Genomic DNA, 11013 nt, shown 5'->3' on the forward strand with positions numbered 1-11013 from the left:
TTGTAAAAAACGAAGGTTCCCCCATCTCTGGTCCCAGGCCTGACTAAACAGTACAGAACATGACAGAACCAGAAGAAAAAGAAAAAAAGAAACAGAAGCCCCGCCGGCCAATCCCCCAATATCCCGCCGTACGAAACAGAGCCAAACTGTACCGACGTACGAACCATCACCAGGTCCGCATTACAAATCTTCCGCAATTTCAGTTTCGTTTCGTGTTCGTTTCGCATTGACGCATTTGCGTAGATTATCCAGGTGCGGTAAACCTTAAATGCGCTCTGCGGTGTGGTGCCGGGGCGCACGGTGCCTGCAGGCTCTAACTTTGTGTTTATGGCTCGGCGAGGGGGACATGCGAAACAATTCGCGGAACATTACGCGGAAAGCCGCGAGACGGTGATCGCCGGGACAGTGGCGGGTAACACGTCGACCCCAGAGCCGAGGGGCTGAGAAGCTGTGCGAAGGAGGTGAGGGGAAAGAGGGGTAGCGAGGGGCAAGATAAGGGCGCGGTTACCCGCCGCTGGACGTAGCAAGGGATGCGACGCTCGGCGCCTGTCGTTTAGCGCCTGTCGTTTAGCGGGATATCGGAGCCGTGGACGATGATCTGGCATCTCGTTCAGGTGTTCGGGAAAGATCAATTTCAGCTGTTAAACAAAACGGGCCGACGTCTCGTACCTCTCGCTGCTACCTTGGTACCGGTTTGTGCCCTGAACGAGATCTGGAAGGTTTTTCTCGTATCGTGTACCCAGAGAAGGCAGAGGCGGTAAACGATGGGCGTAAGCAGACAACGCAATTGATAAAAGTCGTATTCCGTAGGCGTTATATAAACAGATATATGTGCAATGATGGGAAAAAAAAAGCAGCAGCAGCCAATTGGTCAGTATTGGATTGCAAGAGGGTGAGCAGCAGAAATGTCGGAAACAGAATTGAGGCAGAGACAAGCACAGTTCACTAAGGAGCTGCATGGAGACGACATTGGGTCGAAGAGCGGGTTCAAGGCGTTCATCTCGAAGAACAAATCTGCGCAGAAGTCTGCGGTGGACAAGTACTTGAAGCATTGGGACGGTAAGGTCGACAAGGAAACAGAGGACAAAAGATTGGAGGACTACAACGAGGGCACGCACTCGTACTATAACGTGGTGACGGACTTCTACGAGTACGGGTGGGGGTCGTCATTCCACTTCAGTCGGTACTACAAGGGAGAGAACTTCGCGGCAGCGTGCGCCAGACACGAGCACTACCTGGCCTACCAGGCAGAAATAAAGAAGGGCGACCTGGTTCTGGATGTGGGGTGCGGTGTCGGTGGACCGGCGCGCGAGATCGCCCGTTTCACAGGCTGCAACGTCATCGGTCTGAACAACAACGATTACCAGATTGCGAAGGCCAAGTGGTACGCCAAGAAGTTCGGGCTGGCTGACAAACTGGACTTTGTCAAGGGCGACTTCATGAAGATGGAGTTCGACGCGAACACCTTCGACAAGGTCTACGCCATCGAGGCCACGTGCCACGCGCCAAAATTGGAACAGGTCTATTCGGAGATCTACAAGGTCCTGAAGCCAGGCGGTACGTTTGCCGTCTACGAGTGGGTCATGACTGACAAGTACGACGAAAACAACCCAGAACACAGGAAAATTGCGTACGAAATCGAGCTTGGTGACGGAATCCCAAAGATGTTCACCAAGAAAGTCGCCCAGGACGCGTTGAAAAACGTCGGTTTCGACGTGCTCGTCGAAGATGATCTAGCTGCAAAGGACGATGAGATCCCATGGTACTACCCGTTGACAGGTGAATGGAAGTACGTGCAGAACCTCGGGGATCTAGCGACTTTCCTGAGGACCTCGTACTTGGGCAGGAAGTTTACGTCCACAATGGTTGCCGCAATGGAGAAAGTCGGTGTCGCTCCCGAAGGATCATCGAAAGTTACCAACGCCTTGGAGGAAGCTGCTGTCGGCCTGGTAGCCGGTGGCAGAGCTAAATTGTTTACGCCAATGATGCTGTTTGTTGCAAAAAAACCATTGGATACTAAATAGACTATGTATATTCATTATTGAGATAAAACGTCATTTTCACAAGCACGCATATCGGTTGTCTTTCCGCAGAGCAGTTTGGGCATTGGTCGGCGCCTCGACTGATTTATGATGTATTGAGGTATTGTCTGATATGCTGTCCTGGCGTGCTTGTCGGACCCCCAGAGATCCCTCAAGGTATGCAAGATCTTCCATCGTACCCATAGGAAAGGGCTTATTTGGCTTCTGTATGTATTGCGCATGAAAAATAGAATATTTTATTGATAAGGGGAGAAGCCCATGTGAAAAAATAAGTCAACTTGAAAAAAAAATTATAGTTAATACTTAAGCAACGTGGGTAAAAGTTTTCTTCGAGGAGATGCAACCTGAATGCCAAGGCCTGGCTTTCTTCTTGTTACTGTAGTTGCTATATTAACGTGGATAGCATCGTGCACAATTTAGTGAACTTTTGAGACAGAACAGGTATAGTGACATCTTGGTAAGGGACGATTTCAGCAATTTTTCCCCGACATCTCTAGTTATACAAATTAATATCATTGCAGGAGGATTGCAATACACTGAGAAACGTATTTAAACCAGGTTTGATTTACACGTCTTTTTATTTCATTTTTTTCCGGGTTTGAACCGAACAATAGCTCTTCGAAGAAAGACAATAGATTGGAAAAAGAACAGAGCTATGACGACAAACTCTAGCGATAACAAGCACATTGACCGCCCGTGGCTGAGAGATATTCCTTTCAACAGCAGTGAGTTGAGGGATCGTCTGATTGATCAGCCCTGGAAGGAGATCACTCTCTTCAAAAGTCAGAAGGAGCACACCGATGGGGCTGCCGAGGGCTCCGGAGCAAGCGGTGCCAGTGACTTCTCTGCCGAAGAAAGCGATTCGAAGAACGAGGATAAAGGTTTGAGGTACCACATTTCTGGAGGATCTGCTACATCCAAAGGCTCTCGCGGACTGGGCAAATATTGGGCTATTATAACCACCGGTGCAGGTCTATTTTCTGATGGGTATATCAACAATTCTATCAGTACTGTGTCGACATGCTTGTCGACGATATATGGTGCTCAGTATACGGAATCTAGAGCGATTCAAAACGTTTCCTCGATCGCATTTGCCGGTACCGTTATTGGTCAGTTGACTTTTGGCTACCTGGCAGATTATTACTCACGTAAGATGGCTATGTTAACGGGTACATCGCTGTTGATTTTGTTTTCCATTCTATGTGCAGGTGCATGGGGTGTTGGCACCACGGGCACTCAGGCCGGTGGATTGTTTGCTGCTATTACGGCATATAGATTCTTCCTTGGTATCGCGATTGGCAGTGAGTATAGTAGTAGTTCACCTGCGGCCGCTGAGGCTTCAAACATGCTACCTTCAGGTAAGAGAAACAGATATTTCTGTTGGTTTACGAATATGATGATCGATCTCGGTTTTGTTGTGAGTGCTTTTGTGCCACTTGTCCTACTTTGGATCTGTGGTGAGCGCCATTTGACTCCTGTGTGGAGAATTACCATAGGCCTTGGTGCTATTCCACCAATTTCTCTTTTCTTCCTGAGATTGAGGTACAGGGAAAGCGATGCATTCAAAGCTACCAGATTTAGAAAAGTAATGCCTTATTGGAGAATTATTAAATTTTACTGGTTAAGACTTGCGTGTGTTTCAATCATTTGGTTCTTATACGATTTCTCGGCATACGCCTTTGGTACTTACTCCTCAATCATTATCGGAATTGTTCTAGGTGATGATGCATCACTTGTTCAAACATTTGGTTGGAATGTTGTCTTTAATCTATTCTATATGCCGGGTGCATTTTCAGGGGCAATTTCTGCTGATTGGTTTGGACCTAGAACTACTTTGACAGTGGGTTTAATTTTACAAGCAGCTCTAGGCTTCATCATGGCAGGTGCTCTAGAACATTTGCGTAAACATATCGCAGGGTTTGTTGTTGTTTACGGTATCTTTATGACATTAGGTGAATTCTCCGCTGGTGATAATATTGGTCTATTAGCATCAAAGGTTTTTGCAGTTCCGGTTAGAGGTCAACTTTATGGTATTGCAGCCGCGGTCGGCAAAGTTGGTGCATTTGTTGGTAGTTACGTATTTCCATCGATTATTAGAAACGCGGGTGGTTTTGATACAACTTCTGGTTTGCAAGCACCTTATTGGGTAGCATCTTCCTTATGTATCTTCTCAGCTTTGGTCGCATATTTATTTTTACCAGCTGTTGATCAGGATGCAAGTGCGGAAGAAGATCGCAGATTTTTAGAATTCTTAAAGAGCACAGGATTTGATCTATCAGAATTAGGTGACGATGGTGCTTCCGCTTCGGTTGATTATAGTTTTGAGAGCTCGACGGGATCAGAATCCTTGATCGTGAAGGAGAACGTAGAGGAAAAAAACATTGAATTGAATTAATCATTTCTGTAAAACAACACCCGCTTTATTGGTTTTTTGTCTTTCTTCTCTTTCTTGCAAAGAGTACCCATATTTATATTAATAAGAGGAAGCCTCTCGAACAAACCTTATGACGAAAAATAATACATTTGTTAAAGCCATAATTCGACTATATTTAAAAAATTTACTTATTATGTTTATTAACATTTCAGGTATACATATCATGACAGTGACGTTAAGCAGTCTTAAAGACTAAATATGCTAAAGGCCCGATGTAAAAATAAACGAAATGCCCTTTCTCATGGGTTACATAACTTCCAAAATTCTTACCAACAATTACATGCCAGGTAGTATCATATTTCAAATCCAATTGTTTTTTTATCGATCCCGCAATATCACGCTCTAATTCAAATTTGTTCGTGGCCTCCAAACTAATGGCAAATATATCGTCTTTCAATTCATCACTCTATAAATGAATGTTAGTATCATTCCTCCAACTGCTTTCCTAAATATAGCTGTTTGGGCACATACGATATCTGACGCCTTTAGAATTGCTAAATTGTATAAGTTGTCTAACGTTAGTATACCGATATTGATTTTGAACAGCAAACTAGCCCATACGTTTAGAATTTATACTACTCATGTTAACCTGGTATTCTCAACGAAATCCTACGCGTTAGTTGTGCCTATGCTGATACTCTTTCTATTGTTTTTAAAAGGGGATACACATCAACATGTCTCGCTTAAATCAATAAGGCTTGAAAACTCCATAGGGTTGAACGGCAAAAACAGCAAGATAACAAAGTAGGACAAAGGGATATGAACATATTCGGTGAATCAGAGGAAGAAGATAATAATCCATTTGCAGGCACAAATCATTTATATGCTTCTGGAATTGCTGCTGTGGCCGATGGAGAGGATGATTTTATCCCTAAAGGAGCAACAATATATGATGAGATCAACAAAGACAATGATGAAGGTGAGGATATTGAAACGGGTAGCCCTGTAGACTCACCCATCAATAGTTTTACACAAAATACTATGAAGCATGATTTGAAGGAACAAGAGAAAGGAATGAACTCTTTTGAAAACGCTGCTCCCACAACAAGTACAAAGTTTGAACCATATGTTTCGTTGACAATGTCAATGGCTATAGGTTCCAATGGCCAGAACTCTGCCGAAACACCAGATATAAATATCACAGAGGCTGGCGATTATAAGGATCCATGGGGAAAACATGCGATCGGCTATGTGATACAATTCCAGGGCAAAGAAGTTGTTAGAAGATACTCAGAATTTGATACACTTCGCCAAGCATTGATAAGACTGTTGCCAACCGTAATCATTCCACCAATACCATCTAAGCATCCTCTCATCAAATATTTTTTGAATCCATTGGCTGCGGAAAACGACTCAAAGATAATTGACAAGAGAAAAAGAATGTTGACATCATTTCTGAACAATTGCTACGCTGTAGAAGAGATAAGAAATCAGGTAGTTTTTACAAAGTTCCTGAACCCTGAGTACTCATGGCCAAATGTATTAAAATCTCCGCCAATAGCTATTTTACCGGTAAACAATTTGTTGGCACCACCGTTAAATCCTACAAAACCAAGCCCGCTACATTTACTGCTTCCAGTTACAAAGTCGTTATCGAGACTTGATCCGCTTGCACATAATGGCAGTACGTTGGAATTGGAAAAACAATTTGCGCACCTGGAAGCCCGGTTAAAGAAATTCAGGTTGCATTTAGATCCTTCGCATAAAATAATCAAACAACATAGATTGCATTTTCATAATTTGGGATCACTGTTTGCTGAGTTAGGCGCTTATTACAATGCATTCAGCTTACAGGCCAATGTAATATCTAATGAAGACACTGTCAAAGCGATCAAAATGTTGTCAAATGCCATTGAAAAAATAGGCCATGGATTTGATGTCAACTACGTCTGTTCAGAAATTTTGATAGAAAACCTTTTGAATTCCCTAGAGGAACCAATTGGGGAAATCTTACACTTTTTGGAAGATGCACAAAGAGTGATAACGTTTAGGAAGCTGAAAAGATTGCAGTTTCAGATCATCGAACAAACCATTCAAAAAAGAGAACTAAGAATCAAGAATTTAAAGGAGGCACAATTTCAAATGAAAAGACTACAAGAGGCATTACAAAGGAACGCTCAGGAATCTCCTACCATAGCAGAGGCTATAAAACATATAGAGAAAAAGATGAGCTTAAGTCCGACAGATGACGTACCAAAGCAACTACAGGAATCGGAGCTGCGTCCGCAAGAAGAACAACCGCGAATAGAAGAAATTAGTGGCGAGGCACCTCCTGACAGAGACCAGATTTCAATTTCAAACAGAAGAACTACTACCCGCAAGAAAAATAGACGATCGGGTGAACTGGAACCACATCTGTTAACAGAGCATGAAAGACAACAAGAAATTCAAAAACTTTTTAAAGAGATTGAAAAATTGAATGAATGCTTCAAATTAATTAATAAAGACATGGAAGATGTCAACAAATCTACTTTGCAGACTTTGAGAATGTTAGAAGATTATATCAACAGGAAAATGGGCATCATGATAAAAAGTTTTACAAAATTCGTAATAAACTGGTTGACAGAGTGTTTGAAAGCCTGGAAAAATGCTAGGTTGATCGTAAACAACATCGAAACGTAATTTATTATTTTCTACTTCAACATGGTTCTTCCATACTATAGAACTCGCATAGTTGACATATATATTATGTATTACGGCAAGAAATATATTGTCCGGCGCCCTTGCGCAACCGGACAGAAAGTTTCCCTGAATAAAAATAAGACATATTTATTATATTTGCCACCTTAAAGATGAAATATGAAGCATTACAGTAACATATACAGATTGAGGCAATCCATTGCACCTTTTAACACCTTAATGAGCGGCGCACATCAAATTGATACTGTGTTGAGCACACTTCGTGTGGAAGCTGACCCTGAATTAGAATCTCTTTTCTATGAATTTGAAGATCTTTACGAACAGAAATTATGGCACCAGTTGACACAGAGATTGTCGGTTTTTTTTGAAGATCCTAGATCAACACCATTAAGGTTAAGAGTTTACGATAATTTTGTTACGAGATTCTACGACAAGATCAATCAATTGAGCGTTGTAGAGTTTTTACTCTTATCCCTAAAGGACAACGATGATTTTGATGAATCCCTGAAATTCCTCATGGATTTGAAGGAATCTTTCAAAAAGATCGACGAGAAGACTCAAAGAAACAATGGGCTAAAGAATCACGATTTTGGCTGTTTGCTTATAGATATTGAAATTGCAAGAATATATCTATTCAAGGGCGAATTGGTCAAAAGCAGAGATTCACTCGACGACTTGGAAAAGGTGCTAGACATGGAGGATTCAGTTCCGCTTAAAATCACCAATGCATTCTATTCCACAAATGCTGAATACTACGGTTTAAAAAAAGATTTCAATTCCTTTTACTACACAAGTCTGTTGAATTTATCTACGATGACCACACCGGAACAACAAGGTCGCGATGAACAAGAAATGAAGGAACTCGCGTATAAATTAAGTATCGCCGCTTTGCTGGGGGATAAGATTTATAATTTTGGAGAAATCTTGAACCATCCAATAATGAATAGCATTGTAGCGGATCCACAATATAAATGGCTTTTCGATTTACTTAACGCATTGACCTCTGGTGACTTTACAAAGTTTGATAAACTTATTGGTGTACAAATTCCCAAGGTGCCCATACTCGCAGAGAATGAATCATTTTTGAGACAAAAAATATGCTTGGTGACTCTTGTAGAGAGTGTTTTTACCAAAGATATTAGAGCTCTGTCATTCGAAGATATTGCATCAGCTACTCATCTACCAAAGGATAACGTTGAACATTTGGTAATGAGAGCAATAAGTTTGAACTTAATCAAGGGTTCGATTGATCAAGTCAACGAATTGGTCACTGTCACTTGGGTTCAACCACGTATTATCAATAGTGAACAAATTTCAAGAATGAGGGACAAGCTGGTTGATTGGAATGAAGAAGTTGCCAAGTTAGGTGAAAAAATTGATGCTCATGGTAAATCAATCTGGGTATAGAAGAGCGCAAAAAGATACGCCAGTGTATAAAAGCTATGTAAATTTTAAATTATCCAATAAATATCTTGCCAATTTTGGATTTTCATAAACTTCATTATGCAATCCCATATCACTGAAATAACTAATGTAGGGGATTGCATTCTCTTGCAAAAGATCGGCCATGTATCTGGGCTGGCGTAGTGTCAGCAATTCGTCCTTATATGAGTGCAGCAAATGAATATAGGAAATCCAACATGGAAGCCTCTTGATTGAATAGCTAAGCTCCTCAAACTCTTTGCCATTATTTTGGAAGGCCTGAGACACAAAATATATGTATTCCGGATACTCATCCAATAATTCAGAAATGGAGAATATTCCGTCGATCAAATACAAACCTGTCAGACACGACTGAACATATATTAACTTTTCTGATGACGAACATAGTTCATTGGTAGCAGTAGCAGTAGCAACTTGCCATGCCAATGTTGCCCCAACAGAATGTCCCACCAGTTGTAATTTCTTAATACCTTTATCCTTGATCAGTCTATATAAATTCTCAATTACATCACAAATATGCGTAGGATGTTTTACCGTGGGTGACAATCGGTATGTGATCCCATACATAGCGTAATCCAAATCATTGTCCGACATGTTCAACATTGCTCCACATAGAAACTCAAAGTCATTAGGTGTATTTTTTTCATCTATCCAGGCACCACCATGGATAAAGACTATAGCATTTGGTGACCTATTTTTAACCGGCTCATAGAAGCTCACAGATCTATCATATAACCTATCAATGTTTTTAGTCATGTCTCGGACGCATTCATTGATTTCTGTACCAGTAAATCGAAACTTATAAAGTGACTTATCTCAACACGAAAAAATGATGGATGTTACAATTTGATTTTGGAAACACCTACGTATGAATAATGCATAATAGTATATATGTGGAAATGTTACCGTTATACAAAGATTGTGAAGAAGATATGGATGAATGTCTAATATGTTACATTATTATTCTTTCGTCTTTGGCTTGGACCATTCAACACGTAAGATCAAGTTCATAAAACCTCTTCCATCTAAGAAATGCAAAGCCTTTTCAGCTACCTCTTCACTTACAAAAGTGACGAATGCAAGTCCCCTTGATTTACCAGTTTCTCTATTCCTAACCACAACAACTTTAGGAATCGGGCCAAATGGAAATAATAGTTCTTCTTTTAGTGTATTCTCGTCTGCATTTTCGTTCAATTGTGTTATCTTCAAAGTACTCATATCATCACGCTCTCTAGCATCTCTATAAGCGTCTGACGATGGATCCTTGGCACCGGCACGGCGAGAAGGCGGAACATATCTGGATCCACCTTCCCCACCAGCAGTGGCACTTGCATCAGCTGGGATTGGTGTTGCTTCTGGGGCACCGGGGCCTTCGCCAGAGCCATCGGCAGCTGCAGCTGCAGGATCCTCCAAGGCAGCGATATCGTTTAGTATACTCTTGAAAGGACAGTTCATGGTATAATGCGCACCACCACATAATCTACAACTGATAACAGTCTCCGAGGTGATCTTTGATTTCTGAGTCTCCTCTTGCTCCATCTGCCTCCAGTTTCTGCTCAATCTCAGCTGGACTTCTTCACCCACTTGCGTCGTAGAGTGATTGGGACCCGCTGGTGAGCCTTTCTCCTGTCCATATTTCACCCATTGTCTCCTCAAAGCGACTGACCTGTGCACCTTTTCTGTAACTTTGATCTCTTTAATCTTCTGAGTTATCTTATACTTCTGGCCATCTTCAATCCTGTAACTTATAACAGACTTTGATCCGTCTGAGTTCTCAATAACCTCTGGCTGAAGCACGTCACTCATTTCTTGCCTATATACTTGATGTTATCGTGGAAAGCCTTCTGATGAATCTCTGTTGCGACTTCTCAGATTATTGAATCGCTCATCTTGTATCACATCTCCACCGATTCTGCCTTCATTCAATATTTTTTTTCTGAAAATTTTTCAATGTCGTGCAGAGCGCTTGGAACAAACGGAGGTAAAAGTTGCCCACCATTAAGACTTATAGAACTAAAAGATCCGTGCTAGTGAAACGGGATTCCTAAAAGTTTGGACCTGAGCATTGGTTAAAGTGCTTTTAAGCGATGGCGAAGGCCAAGAGTAAGAACACGATCATCAAGCTGATCTCGACAGCCGCAACGGGGTTTAGCCGTCATATTACAGTAAGCAGGGGCGCTCCTCTTGTGACGCAAGTGAGATACGACCCAGTAGCGCAGCGTCATGTCCTATTTAAGGAAGCCAAGAAGCGGAAAGTGGCTGAAAAAAAGCCCTTAGACTTCTTGAGAACTTCCAAATGACTCGAACGGGCTTTCACTTAGTGAATATTCTTTGTAAATAACTTGTGGCGTTATGTTATTAAACCGACAAGAGATGAAAATAATGAAATTATAAATACAAATATAACTACATATGTAATGCGATAATAAACATGAATAGGTTTGTCATTTCTTT

The 11013-nt window shown here is 41.6% G+C and overlaps 8 protein-coding genes across 8 annotated transcripts; 5 read left to right on the forward strand and 3 right to left on the reverse strand.

Annotated features, from left to right (window-relative positions):
* Positions 1-905: 905 nt before the first annotated feature.
* On the forward strand, positions 906-2024 carry ERG6 (sterol 24-C-methyltransferase; the record flags this gene model as incomplete). The annotated part of the gene is made up of 1 exon (XM_037288619.1): positions 906-2024. One exon carries the CDS (start codon positions 906-908, stop codon positions 2022-2024), a length of 1119 nt encoding a protein of 372 aa, XP_037144514.1.
* A 673-nt stretch (positions 2025-2697) lies between these two features.
* Positions 2698-4437, forward strand: HG535_0D04970 (uncharacterized protein; the record flags this gene model as incomplete). The annotated part of the gene is made up of 1 exon (XM_037288620.1): positions 2698-4437. The coding sequence occupies one exon, from the start codon at positions 2698-2700 to the stop codon at positions 4435-4437; it is 1740 nt and encodes a 579-aa protein (XP_037144515.1).
* A 214-nt stretch (positions 4438-4651) lies between these two features.
* On the reverse strand, positions 4652-5059 carry DYN2 (dynein light chain; the record flags this gene model as incomplete). The annotated part of the gene is made up of 3 exons (XM_037288621.1): positions 4652-4882; positions 4948-4970; positions 5038-5059. 3 exons carry the CDS (start codon positions 5057-5059, stop codon positions 4652-4654), a joined length of 276 nt encoding a protein of 91 aa, XP_037144516.1.
* Positions 5060-5235: 176 nt separating this feature from the next.
* On the forward strand, positions 5236-7098 carry SNX41 (Snx41p; the record flags this gene model as incomplete). Its single annotated transcript, XM_037288622.1, has 1 exon — positions 5236-7098. The coding sequence occupies one exon, from the start codon at positions 5236-5238 to the stop codon at positions 7096-7098; it is 1863 nt and encodes a 620-aa protein (XP_037144517.1).
* A 177-nt stretch (positions 7099-7275) lies between these two features.
* On the forward strand, positions 7276-8523 carry RPN9 (proteasome regulatory particle lid subunit RPN9; the record flags this gene model as incomplete). The annotated part of the gene is made up of 1 exon (XM_037288623.1): positions 7276-8523. The coding sequence occupies one exon, from the start codon at positions 7276-7278 to the stop codon at positions 8521-8523; it is 1248 nt and encodes a 415-aa protein (XP_037144518.1).
* Positions 8524-8556: 33 nt separating this feature from the next.
* BNA7 (arylformamidase) lies at positions 8557-9315 on the reverse strand (the record flags this gene model as incomplete). The annotated part of the gene is made up of 1 exon (XM_037288624.1): positions 8557-9315. The coding sequence occupies one exon, from the start codon at positions 9313-9315 to the stop codon at positions 8557-8559; it is 759 nt and encodes a 252-aa protein (XP_037144519.1).
* Positions 9316-9519: 204 nt separating this feature from the next.
* Positions 9520-10365, reverse strand: TIF35 (translation initiation factor eIF3 core subunit g; the record flags this gene model as incomplete). Its single annotated transcript, XM_037288625.1, has 1 exon — positions 9520-10365. One exon carries the CDS (start codon positions 10363-10365, stop codon positions 9520-9522), a length of 846 nt encoding a protein of 281 aa, XP_037144520.1.
* Positions 10366-10646: 281 nt separating this feature from the next.
* Positions 10647-10859, forward strand: MRPL39 (mitochondrial 54S ribosomal protein bL33m; the record flags this gene model as incomplete). Its single annotated transcript, XM_037288626.1, has 1 exon — positions 10647-10859. One exon carries the CDS (start codon positions 10647-10649, stop codon positions 10857-10859), a length of 213 nt encoding a protein of 70 aa, XP_037144521.1.
* Between the last annotated feature and the right edge of the window lie 154 nt (positions 10860-11013).

This window comes from Zygotorulaspora mrakii, chromosome 4, assembly GCF_013402915.1.
Source record: "Zygotorulaspora mrakii chromosome 4, complete sequence".
NCBI classification, from domain to species: Eukaryota; Fungi; Ascomycota; class Saccharomycetes; order Saccharomycetales; family Saccharomycetaceae; genus Zygotorulaspora; species Zygotorulaspora mrakii.